General features: G+C 37.4%; 1 protein-coding gene across 2 annotated transcripts in view; it reads right to left on the bottom strand.

Annotated features, from left to right (window-relative positions):
- Positions 1–1,823: 1,823 nt before the first annotated feature.
- The window catches only part of LOC128987320 (zinc finger protein 227-like), a 112,971-nt gene continuing 89,084 nt past the window's right edge, over positions 1,824–25,710 (bottom strand). Inside the window, exons 7-8 of one of the 2 annotated variants that reach the window (XM_054408100.1) lie at positions 7,136–7,219; positions 1,824–4,608 (exon numbers count right to left, since the gene is read on the bottom strand). In XM_054408100.1, coding sequence (XP_054264075.1) covers positions 4,385–4,608; positions 7,136–7,219 — 308 coding nt within the window. In that variant the 3' untranslated portion in view covers positions 1,824–4,384. Of the gene's footprint in view, positions 4,612–7,135; positions 7,220–25,710 lie in introns of both variants that reach the window. The other variant, XM_054408099.1, reaches the window with a different exon arrangement.

The raw sequence follows: 25,710 nt of genomic DNA on the forward strand, positions 1-25,710 counted from the left end.
GCCAAGTGACAAGATGCGATTCCTGGTGACAAAGTTATGAAACGTAACGGAAGAATTTCACACCAGTTTCTCGTATATTCCGAACTTAGTGACTCGAACAGAACTGCTCGTGAGAACCTGTGGTTGTCTGTGAGCTGTAAACAGTGTGAGATGTGTCTGAGGCGAGATGCGCTAAAGTCTGTGAGATGTGTCTAATCAAGTGACGTTATCTTGAAGTTGACAAGTGTCATAATGTTTTGGGGGTGAAATAAATAGACAGCGTAAGGTGTAAATTTGAAACGGAACACTGTGATCGTAATATTATGGTTGGTAAATAGATGACTTCACATTTTTGGCATGTTTTGGATTTTGGGGATTTTTTAGATAGTTTGTATGGATTTTTCTAGCTGAGATTGTATTTGTGTACTCATTGCTCCTACATTGCAATTAAACTTAGCTTATAATTGAAATTAATGATGTCTAAACAATTATGGTGTCTTGAGGTATACCTACTTGATTAAATGAATTGGAAGAACTTTAAAGTACTTGTGGGGTAACTGTGTTAAAAACGATACGTTAACAATACTTGTTATACAATTTATATTACACTTTACATGTTTATAAATTATGACACCTTCGTTTCAAATTACTGATTAATAATATTTAATAGTATAGCATAATTTTTTTTTTCAAAACAAACCGTGGATATTGTCTTGAGGCAAACTGTTTATTACATTGTTTTAGTATCCCTTCCATACCATTGCAACATGATCATGGTTTTTCAGGTAAATTATAACTTTAAACATCTTTTACGTAGAATTTACTCGAAAAATTACCGCTCAGAATTTTAGATTTTTACACGTTATCACTTTCCAATCTTTTCATATACATAATTGGTATCTACTATTACTTTTCTGTATGAAATTAGTTTTTATCAATTCAATTTGGTTCTTTCTTTTTATTTTATATTTTAAAATATGGGACTACCCAAAGGTCAATAGTACAGTACTCCAGTGTATTACTCTAAAACTACATTTTGGTTTTTACTTACAGGTTAATTTATTACACACACATATAAATATATGGTGAGATAAAAAGCTTTATTAACTTTTTACATCAAAAGGTAATAAAATATCCAGTGTGTCTGATTAACCCTAGACAAATTATCGATTTCACTCTTATTTATAGCCTACTCACTATCTTTGTATTTTAAATAAATACTCGATGATGGGAATTTCTTCTATTTGTTTGGATTTTCTGTTTATATTTCGTTGTTATTTCATCAGCAGCATGGCAACCCATAAGGTCCAATGTAATTTTTTTATTTCAAATTCATTTTTGTGTTTATTTTGAACCTATTTCAATTTATAAATGTATTCTACACATATTCAGGAAAATATCTTTCTAACAGTATGCGTGGATTTTCCCTGTTGATGCACACAAGCCGAGAAAAAAGTTTGAAATCCTTTGGTAGGCTATATTTTAACTTAACTTTTGTCTAAAATTAAAGTTTGTATGGTTAAAATTTGAGAAATGTCCCGAATTGTTTTTTTGTAATCAAAGCACACACAGCTCAGTGATCATATTCTCAAATTGACCAATTGAACATAGTTTGATCTGCTTCGATGTAACATTCCTTTCAGTACTACTTTTCAAAACGTACACTATCCAACTCTTCTGCATAGCTAACAAGAATTAATGGGTGGTTTAGTTTTTCATAAAAGTAATTAAATTATATTATGACTTTTTTAAATTACAATAAATTGAACAGTGCGTCCAATTTAACACAGCTGAAAAATATATCTAAGTGGGAAGGTTGAATAATCAAGCAGTAAATACTCGTGATTATTTAATTTACAAAAATAATATAGTAATTTCAAAACAACATGTACAGCATCGGTATATACATGACTAGATATATATGCACACTAACATAAACATTATGAAACACCAGTGTTAAAGCATTTATTGTACATTAGCCAAGCTACAATGAGCAGTTGAGCATATTCAGGTGGAGTTTAGTTTTTTTTGCAATAAATACATATGTACATACGAGCAATATGTAAGCGGTAGTAAAATCTAAATTTCAAAATCGTATAAGTTTTTTGAGTAATGTTTTACGTAGGTACATTGTATAAGAATTTTCAATAAAACAGTGTTTGTATGTATTACACAACTCCTAAATGAAACGACAACAAATTGTAAAAATATGGAAAAAGACACAAAATTGCAGCACTATCACTTAAACAATTTAAGACATCAAACTATAAATAAACTATAATTACATCACAATACATCTTTGTGCAATCAAACGCTTTTGACATTTGATTTTGTTAAAATATAACATAAGCTAAGGAAATAAATATATCCTTTTTACAAAATGCTTTGAGTATTCTAAACTAATAAAGTGTATCGTTATGTACAAATAAATATCAAATCGTACACCAACATCAATCCCAGTAGAAATCACAAGCTCAGTCCACAGTTTTGCATGTGTTTCTACCATTTTAATCATATAGAGTAAAAGCTAACTAATATTAAAATAAATTATCACGTTCGTAAAGCTATGACTAAATAGAAGGACGGACTTTGTACACTGGCAAGACATGTTACATTTGTACAATTTGAATGTTTCTTTACTTCTTAAGACGTCATTTATTAGTGATATGGATAAAAGCAATTGTTTGTGGTTTTAATTTACTAAGTAAAATGAAAATATTTGATTCATTGGTACGTATCTCCTTCCCCGTACTGGGAGTCTCTTACTTGAAAATTCGAATTTTTCAGTTTCTTCTTTTACTTGTAAAATGTTGACAGCATATATTGTTCCCAAAAGAAACCGGTTTGAATAAAATAGTTTTTATTCATTTTAGTTAAGTTTGTATGGCAGTGTAGCAAAAGTTAATTGAGGCGTAAAAACACATATATAAAAATATTTTTTATGAAGGAATGAGGAAAATCGCTGGTTTGATTTGAAGGACCTTTAATAGCCCACACGGAACGGGCATTAAATTGACGATTTTTAATAAGGAATCCTAGCTAAAGAAAGATCTGTAAAACTGTTGCAAAGCAACAAAGGGCCTTTCAATAAAAGTTTATTCAACTTTGGGTTAAAACCTGTCTAGTTGCATTTCCTTCTCAATTGAGTATACAACGTGAAAATGGCCCGATAAAATTGCATCAACTTTTTATGTCAAAGTTCCATTTGTCAATTAAACAGAAGTTATATTAGATATCAAGCCACTTTTGTGCTGTCTACTTTATTGATATAGTGATGAAAATAAAAATTAATGAAAATGTGGCTACAGATAAAAACATTGTGAAAAAGCATAACAGTCCAGGAATTTGCCGAATAAAAAATGAAAAGAATCCGCGATTCCCGCTCTGATTTAGAATAATTCCACCCGGACGGTAACTAATAGCGAGTGATTTGTTGGGAATTAGTCCGACCTGAATATCGGGCCACCCATACCGCGCCATACGCCACGGCGATGGTATCTGGGCTATCGATCATGAAGGCCTCGCAAGGCGGCGCTGATACACTGATAACGACCCGTCAGATCACCTGATAACGGCCAAGTTACCGGCAGCAACATGGCGGCCAGGTGGACAAAGAGTTGCTCTTTGTAGGCTGTGAAAATAATCGAGATAATGATGGCACTTTTTGACCTCGAAGTTGACTTTTGAAAGGACTTGGAAGTTGAAGTATTTAGGCTAGCAATAGGTGTTTACAGAAGTTTTATATAGTCAAGCTATTTATGCTTCAAGCATTTAAATTTTTGTATGTCCTTATTCCACATCCTAAGAAACTACCATAGGCTCTACCCTGAAACCGTTTCACACAAATCTTCTGGCTAGGCCTATAAGTTTGTGATCACATGCCTGAAGTAGTTGCTGATGTGCGGGATTTGGACCCGAGACCTTTGAGGCAGAATCTCCACCCTCTACAACCAACTCCTTTCTCATTACATGTTTACCCTCTTTAAGATTGCATAAATTAGGAATTGTTGTTTAAAAAACAAACTTGGTGGAAAGGTTGATCGTTATTGGTAGAGTACGGGGGAAGAGATTAGTAGTGAATATATTTTCAAAATAGTTGAGATGTGAGATACATAATATTTCTTTGGCTTTATCAAAATTGCTTAAAGGAGACAAACTTATAAAACATTTAAACAGTCTGACATTTCAATGAGTGTTAATTGTCTATACATTGAACGTTCTGGATTTGTATCAACAAAACTTCAGCACTTTAAGTGATTCCAGTCAAATACAGATTTACATTTTGGAATTCATACAGAAACGATATTATCATTAGCTTTTTGACCAACCAAAACGTAGACATTTTAAAATGCCCTTCTAGAGAAAACCGGATTTGTTTACTATAGATATTTTGGCGTGTGTTCTATCAGCAGGAGACGGTAAGCGGCTCCTGAGAGTTGTGATCCTCTTCGTCGCGGTCCTCAGTGGCGCAGGACTCCTCACTGCCGGAGTCACCGCAGGAGCGCATGGAGGACTCCGTGCCCGGGGGTGGGGGACAGGCGGCGGCGCAGGACGGGCAGTAGCCGTGAGAGGGTTGGCCCGCGGGAAGGTAGACCTTGCCGCACCGTAGGCACTCCTCCTGGGTCTCACCTGCTGGAGTATGGTGAGGTTAGAGTTTGTTTACAAATAGACTAAAATATCATGTGGGAGAAACTATAAGCTGAGAATAATTTGTTTTGGAAGAAATTACAAAAAATGTGAAGATAGTGCTATTCTGATGTAGGCCTAATAGTAGAATTTTTTTATTAGCAAGGGTTATACTAAACCAAAAACCTGATGACGACACTTCAAACCCCCTTATTTTTATCATGAATTTAAATTAAAAAAAAAATATATGTAGGCCTACTATCTCAAACGACGAGGAAAAACTATTAGATTCACATATAAATTATCTTCGCTGGTGCACCTACTAAATGGTAAGGAAAATACAGTACCACATAAACAAAATGTTCACAAACTGAAGATCGTCTTAAGCTAAATTTACTTTTTGTAGAATTAATTTGTAAGCAGATATTATTTAACTAGACGTGTTGTATTGAGCAAGTTTGAATTTTCAAGAATACATGAGATTACATTTAAGGTACTAAATTTACCTCGAACAATCATTAAATCACGAAGAATTAACAAGTTTACCAACACCAAATGAATGAAAACATTACACATGAAATTCCAGAAATTTAGATTCTAAGTTATTCAACCACTGATTGAAGGTTGTCCAAAAGTTTGCCGGTTGTTCCGCCCCAAGCGATGTAAGGCGCCACGGTCCGATAGGCCTGATTCACCCTAATCATAACAATCAAATGCTTAGGCTAACCAAATGGAATTTTGATGAACGGGTGGTAGACTACCTGTGTCACCGGTCTAATAACATCAATACAGGGCTACAATCAGACCGCGATTTTGTCATTTTATTACGCCTTTCCCAGGGTGAGGGACTGGGGTTTGGAATTCCTTGATCATAGCTTCCAAATCTCCGAAGTACATAACTTCTGCTTGGGGTGATTCGAATGATTCTTTATATCTAACGATTTGATACTTGCAGTTGTCAAAGTATGTGTTTTTGGTACCAACTTGGTATTGATTCAAATTGATCACGAATTATTATATGATAATTTGTGCAATTGTATACAACAGCTATTACAGTTTAGGATAACCATTACAAACTAGAGTCCTTTTCCGTTAACACTACTACTGCTTTTTTATTGCAATTTTCTTTATTCACTACCAGAATCAGAAAGTTTGGTTCGTTTTATAATTAATTTATTTATAGACTAGGCTAACTGTTAAAAATATCGGAATTGCAATAAAATAAGTAGTGGTTGTAGATTAACGGAAAAACCCAATTTTTTTCTCGTATCTACGCCAGTGGCATTTTTGTAATGAAGTCCATCCACTTTTAAGGGAAAGCGGTCCAAACCCATTAAAGTTTTGTGGATGTGTCGAGGATTGAACCCGTCCTTCCCGCGCCCTAGAAATTAGATCAGAAATGGCATTACTCATGAACATAAACAAATCTTATACCGAAAACCGTAACAAAGGACTCGAAAGTATATGTTTGTATTATTATCAAACAATGTTAAAACTAGATGTTAAGGCAAACGATTCACACAACTTACGTAATTTGATTATGTTAAAATTCATACCATTTCGTCCTAATATTCGTTGGATGACTTATCATATCTTAACACTTTATTCTCTAACATCACTGGCACACGTTATGTTTTTGAAAAGAGAGTCAGTTACAAACCACAAAGCGCACGGTCAAATTTGAGTGGCCCGGAGACCCTATGATTTGGAAGATGGTCCCCTTGCCATAACGTCCCGCGTAATGCGCCACCACAGCCCACAATTGGCGTCGTCTGAGGCTGATACGCTTTTAATTTTTAAAAGACTCCAAACAGTCCGTAATCACCGTCCCACAGGTGGTTTTGCTGCGGGGAAAATACCTTGGAGACATTGCCAAACCATGGTTAAAAGTAGAATGTATAACGTAAAATATCTTGAGCTATGATTATCATGCACTGCTTGTACATTCAAATGGTAGTCACTGACAACGATATGTCGAGTCTTAGACAACCGTTTATTTTCCCCATTAGATTAAACACATGTTTGTTGATAATTTATTTGTGAAAAACACGGTGGCACGGTGATCATTATTTGTTATGACGTTGTCTATGGCATTATGTTGTAAAATCGCAGACCAGGGCAATAATCCCCATTGCCACTCAATTATTTTGCCTTCGGTAAAAACCAATATTCAAATAAGGCAAATGTAAACGTGCATCATCTTTCTTTTATTCAATTTGTTAATGGGATTCTTCACTGTGAAAATTATTTATAGCTCAAACACACATACGTACATACGTAAAATAAATAACTAAATGTAAATGGAGGAAAAGAGTTGAAAGTGAAACACATAGCATTTTGAATTGCAGATGAATACTTTTTCTCAGTATTTTTATCATACAAATTAAAGATAGGCTACTCTTTTGCTTGGGTTTTCGAATCAGTCACAAACCCAAGCAAACACCATTGGCAGAAGGTATTTGTCCGTTTTATTAAGTTTTTTTTTCTTTTGAAAAAATCTAACCAACAAAATGTTTCCAAAAACACTAACCTTCATGCGTCTTCATGTGAGCCCGCAGGTTGCATGCTAAAGCGAACTTCTTGTGGCACAGTTCGCAAGCGTGAGGCTTGTCTCCTGAAAACAAACAATTCCCTTAAACACAAAGAATCAACGTATATTTTAGTATGAATAGTAAGCTATATAACTTATTTAATCATCTACGTTGAAGGATATAAATGTAAGAAATCTAACAAAGGAGGCACTGCAGTTCAAAATGGTGTGATCGTTACAAGGCTATTGCGAAAAAGAAAGGATGATTTAATTTAATACAAGTCTTCAATTGGGATTTCCCAATGTATTAGTGTTATCACTATCAGATGTGCAATGCCTAATCATCCGCAATGCCACTAAGTAAGTACACACAAATATAACATCAACTATAGGCTAAAATAAATATGTTTAAACCATTTACAAATTTTTAATGAAGTGTTTTCTATCTTTCTTTGTTAGTAGCTCAAGTAGTATCTATAATAAAATTATCCTTCAATTAACGTGATTTTAACCACTAGTTTGTCATGGGGTGAATCACAGTTTCCCCCATAGTCTGGTCGCTGAATAAAGTTAAAGCTGCACTAGTAGTTGAAATATTACAGAGTTTGTCACCTAATGTAGACGGACTTCCGAAATAGTATATTACGTTAGTCATCCTGAAAATAAGGATTTTGGACGAGTTACGTACGATAGTTTACGCCATACTACTAAATCTGTACAAATCCTTTTGTTACCACCAACTAAAGGACTAAAAACCACTAGTCAATAACCTCTAAGAGAGGATATGTTTTTGTTTATAGCCACTCATTGCCACCCAAATACAGTATAATCATCTGATTGGTGTCCGGTAAAACTCATTACAGTACAGTAGTGCGCGATGAAACCCCATTTGATTAAGCAACCAGCTGTTTTCTGGACTTAATCCTTGCATGGGAAGTTCGTCAAAATAGTGTAGTGTGGCGTAAATTTAATAATGTATTTCTAACCAATTACCGTATTTTATCAACTTTTTTCCAACAAAATCGATCAAAGTGTATGTGATCCTCTGACATGTTGTCATGCACAGTTTTGCAACGCACTATGACCGTTCGATCAACAGAAACAAAGCTACGCTGCTCGCTGAATGGTGAACCAGGTCAACGCGGGGCTCAAGGCTCTTCATTATTCAAACAATTGCTATTTCTAATTAGGTCAAAATCGATTTCGCGCCAAAATCCAGCGTGGTATTAATTATTGTTTATGACTGATAGGTCGACCGCGGGCTATACAGCTTGTCATTTGCATTACGGTATTGTCTAGGTGACGTTTGACTATCGATTGTTATCGGATCGATTTAGTTTGATTCGATCCAATCGGATTTTGATTTGTATACTGTAAATACGTTGGTCTTGTGAAAACTACTATTAAAATTTTTAACAAAAGTAAAGTGACGATGATAGTCTGTGATGGGAAATTTATAATATGAGCGATTTATGTATAATAGCTGTAGATATCGCAATATCTATATGTTTGCATTCAACAATAAATGATAAAATTCATGGTGAAAATTACAGCTGTGTTAATGTTTTGTGGCGTAACAAAAAAAGAATACTATAAGGAAATGTAATTCAAGGTAAAGTATATTTTAGACGAGACTTTTTGGTGATATACTCAAAACATGTTTGTGCATTGGGTTAGCGATTTTTAAGCTTATTTTGTGGGTGTTTTTCTAACAAAATTAAACACCAAATTGCTGGAAACTAGATAACAAAACAATCACATCAATTTTGAATGTGAAATGCCAAACTCAATTTTTCCTTCCTTAGATTCACACACTCACTTACAGTGTATTTTCTTAAACACACTGAGTTTAATCTCAACAAAGAATATATTTCACGTGGTACTCGAAAATTATTAAGTAGATTTTTACCCAAATTTAAGACATTCTATCGTTACTTCGTTCTTATTTCTAAACAATCCCTCCTTCTAAAAAATGTTAACACTTTTTCACATTACAATGACGTACTTAGTTTATGTATATGCACCATAACTGCGTGTGAGTTTAGGATTATATAAATTATAAGTGTGGCTTTGGTACTAACGAAGATCTGTCTTTTTGACCAGTATTTTTGCTAAAACCCCTATCATAAGTATGGCCGGGTCCAGTTTTTAACCTTCGAAAAGCTGCTGTATCTCAGTTTCGAATCCATAACATTCTTACTGTCGACACTATATTTACTCACATACTACTCAACTAACTGAAAAAATCACATGAAAACACACAGCTACTGAAACAACACCACTTCATCCCGAATCCAGCCATTGTTTCCCTCCGATCCCTCGGGAACTGACACAAGCTTGTGACTCCGGTTGACAAATTCTGCCGAGGGACGGCAGTCTAGTAATTGACAGACGATCTGCGATACAGACTTCAACCTGATTGACAATCATTACTTAATGACTCTAATCTGTGAATCGGCTGTCGTGTCGGCCATATTTAATTACCTCGCTGATCCTAATTCGGTTGAGAAGTTAGCTACAGTATCTGAGACAAATATCAGGTCTATTGTGAGCGGACAATACCAAGCGGCCTTATAGGGTTTCATTATTTTGTTGAGCGTCTTCGGGTAACTTTGTTGGGGACAAATGGTGGGAATTGTAGAAGGGAATAGTTGTCAAAATAGGGTTACGTCCTGGAATGGAACTTGGGTAAACAGGTTTTCTGATTTCAGTATTTCCACAAACCTTTTCTCAATGTTTAAGGGATTCAAAAATTAAATGGTTCTTCTGGCCGCTCAAAAACCATCGTGAATGTCTTTATATGAAACATTGGTGTTATGACACCAAGAAACATAAATTTAAATGTTTGTTCTATTGTACAAATATTTTACGTGGATCTTTCGTTTGGCCCCTAAATTATTGGTACAGAAATGACGTGATGACATTATCGAACCTTAAGCCTATTATTTATTTAATTATTTTCCCAATAATCTTGTTTTACTAAAGTGTAAAGTGATGATATTAATTACTATGATTGCCAATAATTGAGATGGAGATGCCACGTAGGTGCGTGATTTAAGTGGAGTGAAGGATTTGTGTAGAATGAAGTGAAACGCCTTGTGTAGCTTTGTTACTTGCTTCGATAAGCTTTTTCGTTATCCAGGACCATTTATTAAGGGCACAAATGATCAAGGACAGCTGGGTATGGTTTCAAACCTTAATAAAAGCTACCAACTATTCTCAGGATCGAACCGGCGACCTTTTGATTACTAGGTGAACATTATAACCACCCGTTTAGCTGGATGAATAAAACCATCGATGTATATAGACTATAAGTTAGGTTATATAAATCGATGTATAAAACAAGTAAGTGGCAAAAATGCAAAAAGAGTTTTTATTTACAGTCTTCTATGGTCTATACTATCTAATCTGGTGTATTGCAGGACAACTATGAACTAGAAAATAGTTCTTAAAGGAACAAACTATTTTGTAATGTGAATATCCTCCTTATGATGAGTTGCGAAATTTAACTTTTATCAGTAATGTAGGGATAAGTTTGTGATTTTCAGTTCTTTTGTAATCATTGTAACGTTTCATGGTAAATTTTGTACGCCTGCATTTTCCCGTATATCTTCGTTACTATAAACAATCGACACGTTACAAAAGACTGTTGGGGTTTTCACTAATGAACATCTAATTATCCTATATTTACAGCCGCAACATGTACTTAAAACAACCAATAACACGTCAATAGTCGAATGTCCGATTAAATTCGCATCTCACAGTTTGAACCACGATTTAATCGCCATAAATAATGGCGGCCTCAATGCTATCACCGGTTGATAATCGGGCAGCAAGCTGCGCCTATTTGCTATCAAGATAGGATCTGCGCAATCAATTTACCTGATTCTAACTAATAGCGCAGTGTGATGCCGCAAGCACCGCCATGTTTGTGTGCAAACGTTCAAATATGTTTTTGTCAAGTTGGATACCCTGTGGGTAGTGTCCCTGGTTAAAGGCCCCCACGCTAGTGTATAGACCATATGATTATGTAGTGTGTCATTGTTGAAATTGGAATGATTATTGCAGCTGAGATATTTATTGTTCTTAGATTCTCATTGCTTCCTAAATTATAATGTAGACTCCATTCACGTGTGGATATCTTTACAAACCATTGATTTATCCCATGATTGTCTTTATTATAAAGCATAAAAGGAGTAGGTGTTTTTTGTGGGATTTTGGATATTCCTTTTAGACGATGCGAGCTACAGGGTTTCAAATTGGTGGTATTTGTCTAAGAGGAGTTTACTTCAAGACACTTCATTTTACTTAAGGAGAACAGAAAAGAATTGTACTGAATTTCACTCAGAGATAAATTGTAGTTTGAGATAGGACAAAGGCCTTTTGGTGTTTGATATATTAATTTGAGACTTCACCTTGAACCAAAAGTGCTCATGAGGAAAATGCCCTTTCCCACAGATTCAGATGAGCCAGTCCGATAAAAACACTAAGATATATAGTACAACAATCTTCGCATCTATATCAAAAAAACTCACAAAACCCACCGTAAAAATCAACACTCGCACAACTATGTATCCTACACTTGAGATAAAGCAAGCCGCCAACAGATCAGGATAATTAATACGAACCGATGTCCAACCAAGTGAGGCGGATAATTTACATTGCGGCGGAACATATGGACAAAAGCGACGCAGAAGCGCAGAGGAAGTAATATTTAATCGGTAAGTTCCCACGCATGTATCAACCGAAAAACAATCGGGCGGGTTTAATCAGGACGGGGGGCCGTGCAAAACAAATTGCAAAAGGGTTCAAGTACACGGCGTACTCCCATTGTATGCAGAGGCCCACCCGAGAATAGGGACAAAGACATTAGAACGTTAATGACGACTGGATGATCCGCTACCTGATCGTTAATGGAGTACTCCTGTGGTTAGAGCCTGATGACTCCGGCCTTTTTAATTTCGACCATTGGCTCAAGTAGGTGGTCGTCGAGTCGTCTCGTTCTCGTCTTCTTATGCTCTGTTTTTCAGCCTCGTTCTCAATCTGTTCTCGTTGTCGTGGGAGTTTCGGCTTTTTAGGTATATGATTTTCGTAGGGTGTTTACGAACTTGTAGATGTTTGGTTGGAGGTTTCTGGTGGGGTGTACACCAGAGTATTGACTTAGTTTTGTCAAGTTTTATAAGAATCTTAACATTATAAATTGTATGGTGGCATAGCTTTCAACACTGCTGAAGGCAAATAAAATATGCCAGGCCAAATACATATTTATTATGCAACCTCATCATTATTGTCAATCCCTTCAATCGAAGTTTTGCGTATTAGTTTTACGAATCGACTAGAATAACCTCTCTTACTTATGGTTCTGGGTGCTTTCTCACAGTTCGTTTCCACTGTCGGACTTTAACAGATCGTTCTGTTACGTCACGACGTGCAGCAGCACATCAGCCTATCAACAATTAGACATTTCCTCCAACAGTCGCTCACGAAACGCGACCTCTTCCGAGCCATACGGCGCCGCGACTTGGCCCATTGTCCTCAAGTATTTTAATTAGACATCCGAGACTCGGATCTCCATAAGCAGCGGAGACCGATAAATGGAAGCTTTCAGCTCGAAAAGGGCCGAGCAAAAAGAAAGACGGGACTCGTGGACGGCGACATTTAAATTAGAAAGTCGCTGAAAGCACGCGGTCTCGCCACGCCGGACTGACGGAATTCGTGGCTCAGTGTCAATTAGGAAATGGATACCCAAGTACGGCACGAGACGATTCGGAATCAGTCTTCCTGTCGAGACAACGTAGAAAACAATGGACTGAACTGTCGGGAATCGGCCTGTTTGTGTTTCTGTATTCCATATTGAATTCGGGGGTGTCTAAGGGATTGTCTCTGCTGTCAAGAAGGCGTCATTAAATAATATATTTGCATCCAGTGTAGGGACTGCCAAACCTTTAACGAATATAATAACATAAGGTCGGAAAATAAGTTTTTGGACATTGCTAGTATGGTTTTCAAATCTCACCCAGTTCCCCAGCCTATGACAGTAGGTGAAGCACCTTGGGTGGTCTATGATGTTGAAATACAGAAAGGAATAAACCACAGTATATTCTCAAAGTAAACATCCGCAGTTCACAGAGTCAGCTGTAAGATCCCCGGACCGTGCAAAACACTCCACTATTTCACCTCCACAATTGCGTGGCAAAACAAACTATCCTTTACGAGGGTGCTCAGACAGAACGATCGTTGGTATTCTCAGCAATCGAGGCTCATCAGGCCGGTATCAGCTGCAACCGGCGATTGACTAATCCGGTTCCAATCTGGTCAAAATGAAATCACGGCTACCGAAGCAATCAGCCGGCGAGGCGGCGCCCAGCGCTCGCTTCTTTCAAATATTGTACCGTAGGACAATTATCTGTCAATTTCCGTTTAAGATGAACATCGTCAATTACCCGGCAGTGGGCCTTGGACGCGACCACCCCACTCAAATTGCTGCTGTAAATGATGCCCGTGCCATCTACGTCCAGCGTCAGCTTCTGTAGATTGCTGCACACTCGGCGAATCAATCTTGTGACGGGTCGGTGATGTTTGCACGTACGCGGTACATCGGTACAGCGTGTATTGAGCTCTGCTGGAATGACGAGTGGTTGGATTACTTGATTGGGTTACATTGTTGTTATGAGTTACAGCGTTGAATTCGATTTGTGTTGTTTGTTAGACAAGGCACATTTTGGATTTAAAATATTAACCTGACACGTTCTTGAATAATTCTTTACAAGGGTAGAATGGAATTACGCGTATTCGTAGATATATTTCTGTGACCAGATGGGTTTATCATGAACATAAACGTACAATTGAGGTTTAGAATGTTGATCTTACCGTTGCGAAAACCAGTACCTGACTCTCACAAATTGGTCACTCATCTTTGTTTGATTGGACCATGAAAGTTAGCATTTTCTCAGAAAATCGTAAGGGAACATCAAAATCAAAGTAAAAAACGTCAAAATAGTATGATATAGATAACAGAATCTTTCTAAATAAAAGGCAATCTTTACCAACCAGTCAAATTATTGCCCAAAGAATGTGGTGGTATATTGACATTTGATAACTTTCAAGTAAAAAGATAGAAGATCAATCTCAATATATCACCTTATATATTCTCTAGTAACAGTAACAACTGACCAGTATCAGGCAGCATATCAAAGGATACGTTCTACACGTTGGATACGATTCAAGCGACATAATAAATCCAGCATATCTCCGGTCGTGGAGACTCGCTTGAGTCGTGATGATTCAGAAGCAGCAGATATGAGCCGGATTGACAACACGGTTCAATTAATAGGACGCCAGGTAGAGTAATGTCTGACGTCGACTTATTTAAATGCGGCCCGTGATATACGCAGAGCCGCCAATAATTGAAAAGTTAGCCTTTGTGTGCAGAGCCGGCGCGGTTGATTCACTGCGTCCGGAGGTTATTTGACTGGTGTATGTGGACAAAGACACGTCGGCGGACATCTGCATAGACCACGGCTACTGGTTATTGTGCCGGACCGCCGCCGCGGCCGCCGAGCATTCTTCAACTTCAAAGACAACAAGCTTCTTCACTTTCGTCCGTCCAAGGTCACCGCTTCCTTTTTCGTTTTCTACCAGGTGGGTTTCAGTGGAAAACAGCCGATGGGGATTTCATTGGTGGAGGTGTTAGATTGATCTGTAAGATTTTGAAGGGAAATAGTCCCGAAAAGCTGTAAGGGGTTCGTCACTTTAGAACGTCCCAAAGAAGAAGTAGAGGAGTTTAACTAAAAATGTATTTGTCTCATAACATTGGTCTTGAGGATTAATCTTTCCGCACCAAGAGTTCCTATTGCAATACGTGTTTAAGCCTAACGTGATTCATAAAAGGAACGTTCATCATTAGTGAACCCAAGATTCGTTAAGTGAATTTTAAGCGAGTTCGATTCCCACCCCTAAACAATATCCTTCGAAGGAAGATCATTAAAAGTCGATCTCCCATTCTTTCCCACCACCCTCCCACTCGTGAATGGACCTCCGATCGTCCTTGAACGTGGCACGGCAGCACGGCAGCCCCCCGCCGGGACACGCCACGCCACGACTCACGCGAACGACACGGTACACGCCAGACAGGGAGCGAACGACACGGAGGCAGCCGCCGCGGAACATTCGGTTATAAATGAACCGGCCAGTAGCGACAAGCCGGTGTCGCCGTCTCCCGGCCGATATAATAAAATAGATGGAAACGCGTATAATTTAGGTGGATGATCGGGCCCAGAATACGTAATGTTCCCGGGGAGAAATTAACTTGTAATTGGTCCGAGTTCATTAACATAAAACACAGCCTCTCGGTCCGATCGTGTTCTCTCTCCCTCGCACCTTCTTCCTGTCTCTCTCTGCTCCTGCGCTCCTGTATATTATTACTCTTGTTCCTCTGTGTTCGCTAAAGTAATAAGACAAGTCGCTGCGTCTATCTGTCTTCTAGTGGAGACTATCTTCATCTCGTTTCCGCTTATTTGCCTTTATCGATGCTACTGCAGGAAGGCTGTGGCGTGGAAAATGTATACTTGAGAACGTCGGGTTTAAGAACGATCCAGTAAGATCGAAGCAAGAATATAACGTACTTAATTCATTAGAATAATAAATAACAACATACGAACTCTTTCGAAATGTCTCAAAACCAATCTCATCTGCTCTCCACTGTCAATCGTGTTCCACATTTAAGAGTTGACAATCATTTCTAAGATTTTACACGAATGACAAAACGGCCAGAACGTGCTTATGATAGTGTTTAATAAGTTAGAGGTCTCAATTAGAAAACAAAGTGCATTGTGTTGGATCAGCAGGGAAAATCAGCTTGTTAGCAAGAATAATTGGCAACCCTGTCAATCAGGCGAAGTCTGTCAAAACAGACGTGCGGTCCTCTTATCGCTGGGTATTGCAAGTAATGGGCCTAGTCCGCTACCAGCTACTGTACGAGCTACGAGCTGGAGCCACTTGCTATCTGCGATGCTTGATCCGGCTGACGTTGAAGAACTATGTGAGTGTTGTGAGAACAGTTTATTTCATAACACCTGTTAATTTCTATTAATTATTATCATATGTTTATTTGTTATTCTATGTTTGAAAAAAGGTAAATAAAGTTAGTTGAGTTTGAGTTATGACATAAAACAGTGCATTCACTTAATTCTTAGTAAAATAGTACATGGTGGCAGCGGTTTAGAGCTATGCCTCAGAAGAGAAATCCAAGAACGAAACAATCTGACTATGAAGATAATGAAAATGAAAGAAGCAGAGAAAATGAATACAACAATTCAACTAAGAAGTCAATCATTGTATCAAACACTCATTCAGTTATTCAACCTCCAGCTAGTTTCTCCTTTGTACCAGCAGATTGGCCAAGATGGAAAACACGATTTCAAAGATATCGGTCAGCATCTGGGCTATCTGAAGAGTCTGAGAACAAACAAATCAACACTCTTATATACACATTAGGTGAGAAAGCTGATGAGATTTTTGCATCTTTTAATTTAGCAACGGAATCAACGCTAACATTTGAAGAAGTCTTAGATTTATTTGACAAACATTTTATTCCACGGAGGAACTTAATTTTTGAAAGAGCAAAGTTTTTGAAGAGACAACAAAAAATTAATGAAACAGTTGAAGAGTTTATAGTTAGTCTCCATTCCTTGGCTAGAACCTGTGACTGGGGTTCACTTAATGATGAAATGGTGTTGATGGTGCTAATACTGGGTTTAAATGATGAGAAACTTAGTGATCGCTTGTTGCTAGATCCCGAGATGAATTTAGACAAGGCCATTACAGTAATAAGACATGCAGATAACGTAAAGAAAGATAAGGCAGATTTATGTGATGAGAAAAGAGTTCAAATTGAAGCAACTACGTCATCGAGTTCAAACCAAAATCAAGGATATAGGTTTCGTCAAAAGAAACAAGAATACCCAGCGCAATGTATCTGGTGTGGTTATAAACCGTCCCATCCAAGAAGCACGTGTCCAGCAAAAAGCGCAACATGTAACTTATGCAAAAAGATTGGTCACTTTTCGAAGGTCTGCAGATCTAAAGCACAGGAAGTAACTGACGAAAATGAAGTAAGTGAACTTGAACCTTCAAATAATAAAATATTCATAGGTACACTTGGGGATGGGTCAAAATGTAAGCCCTGGAAACTAGAATTAGTATTTGAGGGAAAACCACAAACATTTAAAATTGATTCAGGGGCAGATGTAACAGTAATTCCCCCTGGCATAGTTGATCCAAGTAGGATCCAGCCGACTCTAGTTGAGTTGTTTGGGGCTGGTAGAACAAAATTAGAAACTGTAGGTTGTGTTAAAGCTAATATTCAATACAGAGATGTTAAAATAAATCACATGGTATACGTAGTGAAGGGACTCATAACACCCTTGCTTGGTCGTCCAGCAATACAGGACTTGAAAATTTTAACTTTTGTTAATTCAGTTGCAGAGGTAGACAGTGACTTTTTTTACCGAATACCATGAAATGTTTAGTGGTCTAGGCGTCATTCCTGATCCCTACACAATAGCACTTAAGGATGGCGCAAAGCCATACGCAATAACCACTCCTAGGACAGTACCTTTACCCCTAATGTGTCAAGTGAAAAAAGAACTAGAAAGTATGGTACAAAATAATGTAATCACACCAGTTGAGCATGCTACTGAATGGTGCTCAGCAATGGTAGTAGTGCCTAAATCTAATGGAGATGTCCGCATATGTGTTGACTTAACAAAGTTGAATGAATCCATCCAGCGGTCTTATCATCCGATTCCCAAAATTGAAACGTCTCTCAGCTCAATCTCAGGAGCAAAATGGTTTTCAAAACTTGATGCAAACAGTGGTTTTTGGCAAGTCCCCTTAAATGTAAATTCCCAGGATCTAACTACTTTCCTTACCCCTTTTGGACGTTTTAAATTTATCAAACTTCCATTTGGAATCACATCAGCACCTGAACATTTTCAGAAATGCATGAACAAAATCTTAGACAACCAGTCAAATGTCGCAGTCCATATGGACGATATTCTGATTTGGGGCAAAACGAAAGAAGAACATGATACAGTTGTTCGGCAAGTACTTGAAAAGCTTAAAAATGTAGGAATGACACTTAACAAAGACAAAACTGAGTTTGGGAAGTCAAGTATTAAATTCCTCGGGCATTTCCTCTCATCCGATGGAATTTCTGTTGATAAGGAAAAGGTTTCCGCCATTCTCAAAATGGACTGCCCAAAAAACGTAAAAGAACTTCAAAGGTTCAATGGGATGGTAAACTTTCTTGGTAAGTTTATTCCTGACAAAGCTAAGATTTTGGCCCCAATGAATTCACTACTTCAAGCCAACGTTCCATGGATATGGGGTCCAGAGCAGGCGAAGGCATTTGATGAAATAAAACTCATTTTGACTAACTCTCCTTGCCTAGCCATTTACGATGTAAATCGGGAAACAATTATCTCCTGTGATGCCTCGCTTCAAGGACTAGGATCAACTCTTTCTCAAGTTCAAGATGATGGTTCTATACGACCAGTATCATTTGCATCCCGAAGCCTTCTTCCTTCTGAAAAAACCTATGCAAACATCGAGAGGGAGGCTACAGCTGTTGCCTGGGCATGTGAAAAGTTTCAAGAATTTATTATTGGCAAGAGAATAACAATACAAACAGATCACAAACCACTACTTCAAATTTTGAAATCCAAACATCTTGATGAATTGTCTCCAAGAATTCAAAGAATTCGATTGCGTCTCATGAGATATGATTTTTCAATTACTTATATTCCTGGAAAGCAGCTTCTAGTTCCTGATGCTCTTTCAAGAGCACCTCTCCCATTTTCAGGTACTGATGACCGTGAGTTAGAAGAAGAAACTCAAGCGTTTGTTCAAATGGTTTTGTCGTCCATTGATATAAACGACTGCATAGTTGCTAAAGTATTGGAGGAACAAAATAAAGATCCGACTTTACGTGAACTGAAAAAAATAATCATCCAAGGTTGGCCTTCTAAGACATCATTACGAGATGACCTAAAACCGTATAATTCAGTTAAGGATGAGCTAAGTGTTGATAATGAGATGATACTACGAGGTTCAAGACTTGTAATTCCGCCAGCTCTGCAGTCTTGGGCACTTCAAAGAGTACATGAAGGTCATTTTGGAATCACTAAGTGTCGTTTACGTGCAAAAGAGTCAGTCTGGTGGCCAGGAATTTCTTCAGCCATTGAAAGTATGGTGAAACCATGTCCTACTTGTATTAAACATTCAAGGAACAGTCATGAACCATTGCTTCCCACACAGTTCCCTGACAGGCCATGGAAAACACTTGCGATGGATTTGTTCAAACTTGAAGGCGTTTGGTTTTTGACTGTGACAAATTATTACTCCAGATATTTTGAGATAGCTGAATTAGAGTCATTAACATCACGAGAAGTAATAATGAGATGCAAAGCCTTTTTCTGTCAACACGGCATTCCAGAAGAAATTAGGTCTGACTATGGGTCTCAATTTCAAGTCCTTGAACATTCAGATTTCAAGACATTTTCCAAAGTTTATGGCTTCAAGCATGTAACAAGTAGCCCAAAATTTTCCCAAAGCAATGGAGAGGCTGAAGCGGCAGTGAAAATCGCCAAAATGATTCTAAAGAAAAATGTGGAAGACCCTTATTTAGCGCTTCTAGCCTATCGAACGACACCCCTCTGGAATGGATTCAGTCCCTCTCAGCTTCTTATGAACAGGCGATTACGGAGCACATTGCCTCAGACAGAACATTTGCTTAGTGGAAAACCAGATCTAAAGGATCTAAAAGGGAGAGAAGAAACATATCGTGAGAAGTACAAACACAACTATGATAGAAGGCACAAAGTGCAAACTCTCAATCCTCTTCATATAGGAGACCCAGTTTGGATTGTGGACCTTAGAAGACATGGCAAAATTGTGAAAATCCTGGACAGCCCTCGTTCATATATTGTTGAAACTGATAAGAGGAATGTGAGAAGAAATCGATTCCACCTCAAACTTGCCCCTTATTTAAGAGAGGAAAACAGTGAACAAAATTTGTCAGCAAATACACATCAAACAGAACCATACAACCGTCCAAAGAGAAATATACACAAACCAAGCTGGTTGAAGAACTTTCAAACTTAAAAGGGAGGATGTTGTGAGAACAGTTTATTTCATAACACCTGTTAATTTCTATTAATTATTATCATATGTTTATTTGTTATTCTATGTTTGAAAAAAGGTAAATAAAGTTAGTTGAGTTTGAGTTATGACATAAAACAGTGCATTCACTTAATTCTTAGTAAAATAGTACAGTGAGTAATACGAACTGGCATCGTAAGAGTAACCCAGGTCAAATCTGATTGCTATGTCACACGGGGTTTTCAATTACAAAGTCTGAAACAAGAGTAGAAGATGTTATGATTCCAAATCTGCTAGGGACCTCATCTTCTTCATATTCTTTTCGATGGCATGGAATATCTACGATCCAAGTGTCATTGAAGGTAAAATCGCGAAAGTGTCCTGAACTTATGGAAGATGTTAGTTGCATAGCCAAATACCGACCTTTTGATCGAATCCACGTATCAATAGGTTGTTTGTTTGTGTATGGCTGTAACAAAGCAAAATATTTTCGAAACTTTTTATCACAGACGATAGTGAAAGAGATTGAAACAATAATCGGAGGTGGTGACTTCAATTGGATGTGGTTGCAGAATACCGGATGAATTACCGGCAACGACCGGTGCTATTGCTCGATAAGTTATGTGACATCCGTGATTCATATTGCCACTAGTGGCTAGTATATCACCTGCCGTAGGCGTTGAAACTCCCACCGATACCAATACCGTATCATGACATCACTCAATCTGCAATCTAGTTCTTAATCTAAACCAATAAATAATGATAGGGTAATTTTTAAAATCTTTTAAATGTCAAATTCGTACTATGCCTAAACATTACGAATGCTTCGGTTGGTTAGAGTGACATTTCGTTATTACAAACATAATTTTGTTCAATGGAATCAGTCATCACCGGACTATCAAATATGGGTGCAATCTGGTCATATTTTGATGAGTAACAAGAACACGGTTTGGATCATCCTTGCAAACACATAAATGCCAAGAACATTAAAACTCAAAGCTAAGAGTTGGATCTGCTACTATTTTACAAGGAAAATCTCGAAGACTTTTATCGGTATAATTCATAAGAACCTCGGTTTCACTGCCGTTATATGGAAGCTAGAATTCCAAGGGTGATCGAAATCGAGATGATGGAACAAAGATCGGTGCTCCTCAGGGGTTCGTTCTACGCCTCCAGCCCTCCTCATCTCAGACCCATAGCACACAAAGGGTTTGCTACTGTGGAACGAATCGCGGAGAACAAAGATTTTCATTACATCCAGTACAATACAATACTGCAACTCTATCAATCAAAAGGCACACTCAACACCCTCGGCCTACAGACAGCGGCGCGGCGTGTGAAATCAGACTAGGAGAAAAAACTAATAATCTTAATGGATTTGTGAAATATATCGAGAAGAGAATAACGGTACCGTGAAATGACTTCGGGGCATCAGTACTAGTTGTGTTAGAAAAAATATATGAGGAATTGGTTGTGATTTGCACAATGGAAAAATTATGTTTAGACAACGAGATGAGGTTTTATTTGATGGAAAACTTGAAATTATTTTTAAATTAAATGAAGTAATTGATGGTACAAACACGTTAGTGGATATCTCGTGACGTTCATAAGTCCACGTAAAAATTAATTGTGTTTGTGAACTAATTTAGTTTTTAATGGAGTGGTGAAATAGTCACTATGTACATAGTTGTTTAATCAGATTTATTTACTATACAACCTTCTGTATAGATTCGCACAGCAAGCGAGGTGGCTCGATCAAGTATGGATCTGTTGGGTTTCTTTGAAACACAATGAAATAGAGGATTACTACTGTACTTGGATTACCACTTCAGCTTGTTATCGTCATAGTTTAACATATTCACTATAGATTCTTTCAAACCAAGCGTCTTCAACACACAGTGGATTGCGTGGCAATGCATCACTAAATCTTAAATAAACAAACCTCCAAACATGTATTGATTTTTTGCAATAAAAGGGCCTTCACTATTAAAATTTGCCGTTCGCGTATGAAGGTGATGTGAGTAGGTTAAGATAGGCCTGGTTGCATTATGTTAGGTGGTCAAAGTTAAGCCTGTGGATTCTAGATGAAGACATCTCATCAGTTTGGGTAATATTGGTGGGAAGATCCACAGGTTAGATTAATTCCTTTATGAAATGTAATTAAACACATCTTTGTCTTTCAGTGTCCGTATGCTGGAACATGCTTTCTAACCTTTCATCTACATACTGACTTGGGCCTCAAACCATTGGCCAGTCCTCTAGAAGACCCGGTCAGGAGACAGGTTCCATACAGACTATACAATACACACACTATTTCTCATTTACGTCATCTTCATTTACATAGGGTGAATTTCAAAAGTCCTGTAAAGACCGACTTGGGACTCCACTTCTCTCACACTAATCAAAAGTCCAAGATCTCTTTGACCTTGATGTTTCAACGTGAGATCGGAGAATGCGCCCCTGTGAGATTCCTGGTATCTCACAAGCAGGTGCGCTGATGTTGCGACCAACACGCCAAGCAGAGAAAGCAGACTCAGACCAGTTTTGTGGTCCCAATTTCACTGTAAGTGCGGAGTGAAAAAGCGCGATTAATTTGAACGGACGGGAAGATCGCGATTGATTTATGTGGTGTACCGGAGCAGCCAAAGTCGTGCTTGGAGGTTAGCCTAGGGTCAACCCTGGATGTGCCTTCGGAAACTTTGCACAGAGATCCGATTTTGGAGGGAATATTTGGTAATTTTGGAGGGAATCAGGATTAAAATTAGTTGTATTTGGTCATCAATGGGTTTATGAATTTCACTTTACGCTTGGCAATAGTGTGTTGTATGAAGAAAATTATTCGTTCTCTGTTTAGTAAAGAGTATGTAACATCCTTAAACAATTAATCTACAGTGTAAAACCACAAATAGCACACTAGCCATAAATTGAAAAGGATAGTCAACTAACAATTCAAACTTATTTGAATACCTTATGATCAACTGACATACCTATTCAAGACTGTTTCCTTGCTGTTCATACATTTGATAGTAAATGTGTCCATAAAGAAAAGCTAGGATTGCACAGGGTCATAACCAGTTCCTTGTGAAAAATTATTGCTGAATAAAAAATATGAATATTCCTCATGAATGATTTTACCAACTCTATTTAATCATGTAGGCTCAAATACCCACCATTTAGAATATGACGTAATTCATACCAGTAAACAGGTTTTAGTGCCCTACAATGTAGTTGTTCTCGTTAATGTTATTCTAATATAGCATGGTACCAACTCGAAGGGAAAAACTTGTTTTTAGTTACAATTGACACCAGTTTAGTTAGCAAAACATAAAGTAATTTGTAATGCGATGTTGCATATTAATATTATTTTAAGTGAAATTTTAAATACCGGTACTTGAGTGGTTCAAAAAAATATAAAATACATATTTCGTCATACAAATGTATTTAAACTCACGACTTTGACAGAAAAGTCACAATTGATTATGTGGTACAACAACAGCCACCTAGATATGTCGTCCTGTTGACACACTCGAGTGTTATTATCACACAAGCAGTGCTGCCAACAATCTGACCTTGGCCTTGGAACAGATGATTTATCAGATTATCAGCTGGGATTGCCACGTATGGGTTATGCGCACGGGGCGTGATCCAGTAAATGCGCGTTTTTGTGCTTCTCTTGATTTTCCAGTGACGTGTGATAGTAAAAAAGTGGAAAATTTAAACCTAATTATTTTAAAATGGACTGAGATTATGTGGCTGTTATCTAATACATGTTTACATAAACACATGGGATGTGTATTGCATGGTTAAGCTAAAAAGATGTTGTAAATGGTTTATTTATAAATATAATTACGATGGATCAGTTCTTTCCCAATTAACATAGATATGTTTGTTTTGATAAAGTTATTCGTTCAACCATGTAAGTGATATATCTTAAAGATAAAATTATTACTGTTAAAAAACTTTGCAATATCGTTCTTCATCTAATAGCTATGAAAGTAAATGGTGCAACTGAAAAAGCACCAGTTCCAGGTTCTTTTCCGGCCAGCAAGAGTCAGGAGGTTTCCATGTTCTATTGAGGGTGAAAGTATTCTCGATATGAAGAGTAGTGATGTGTCAAAACCGAATCTCAAATCTCAAAACCATCAAAACTTAGGAAAAGTTTCGGTTTCGAGATTCGATCACCAAGTTTCGAGATTCAAAAGTTTCGAAATTGAAGATTTTGGCAGTTTTATTTTTTAAACTGCTGATATTTTTTTGTGCGATTGTTATTGTTTTCAATGCTGTTTCCAAACAAGCTGGTAGAAACAGAGCAAACATCACCATTAACAGTAATGAAACAAGTAAAGATTATTCTGAACTTCAAAAGGTATATTAAATACTATAACTGGTACAATTCAGTTTCACATCAATATTTACTAAACACAAATATATATTGACCACTAAATGTTCTAATTAATCTAATACCTATTCATGTTTATGTTGGTGTTAGAAGTTTAATTTTTTTTTGTTGGTTGTTTTTGTTTATGAAAAATTATGTTGTATTGGGTTTTAAGATTATCAGTCACATTCACATATTTATGTTATGTCACGGTCAGGAGTCGATCTCTTTCAGTTTTGATTGCATACTTAACATTTTATGATTATGTGTATTTTTTTGTAACCTTGACCTTTGTAGCCAGCTAAGTAAAAAAGTTTCGCGTTTAGGTTTTGGGATTCGAGATTCGGGATTCGTTTTTTTAAAGTTTCGGTTTCGGTTTTGAGATTCGAAATTTCTGGTTTTGACCATCACTAATGAAGAGGTTTTTGTATTGTTTAAGTAACGATCGATATGTGATCACTATTGCGGCTTCGGATAGTGTCGTCAATGCAATAATTTCATTCTACAAAATATCAACAAATGTCCAAAAATATCAATAAATGTTCAAAAATATCAAAAAATGTTTTAAAATGTTAACAAATACCCAAATAATACAATGTGTGTGGCTCAGACGTGTATCCTCGATTAAACTCTTATCAAAACCAACTAACACAAAACAAGTTCCTTACAAAAACGCTCATTAAAACATTCCGCTGGAAACCCTCCCTTATCGCAAAACCGTTTCTCCCCTGATGGTGATCGACCAGTAGATGCTATCGAGGGTGGAAGTACGTTACTTCCGGTGTTGTAGGAAGTGGTGGTGTACCTGTGTCGTGGCGTGTGCCTGGCAGGTGCCTACAGAGTCAAGGCAGGTGCCTGCACTTCACCTGCTGTGCCATGTGCTGCTCTCGCGGAATGTCCACGCGAAACACTCGTTACCACATTTACCGTTTGTTCTTGGTTGCATGTATTGTGTATGATGTGGTATTGTAGGGTTTGGTGTATTTGGAGAATGTAATTCCATTGTAGTTGTAAAGGTTTCAATTGTACAGTTTGT

The sequence above is a fragment of the Macrosteles quadrilineatus genome, unplaced genomic scaffold (genome assembly GCF_028750875.1).
Source record: "Macrosteles quadrilineatus isolate MER2022 unplaced genomic scaffold, UCM_ALF_1.0 Scaffold_2__2_contigs__length_208266976, whole genome shotgun sequence".
Classification (NCBI taxonomy): Eukaryota; Metazoa; Arthropoda; class Insecta; order Hemiptera; family Cicadellidae; genus Macrosteles; species Macrosteles quadrilineatus.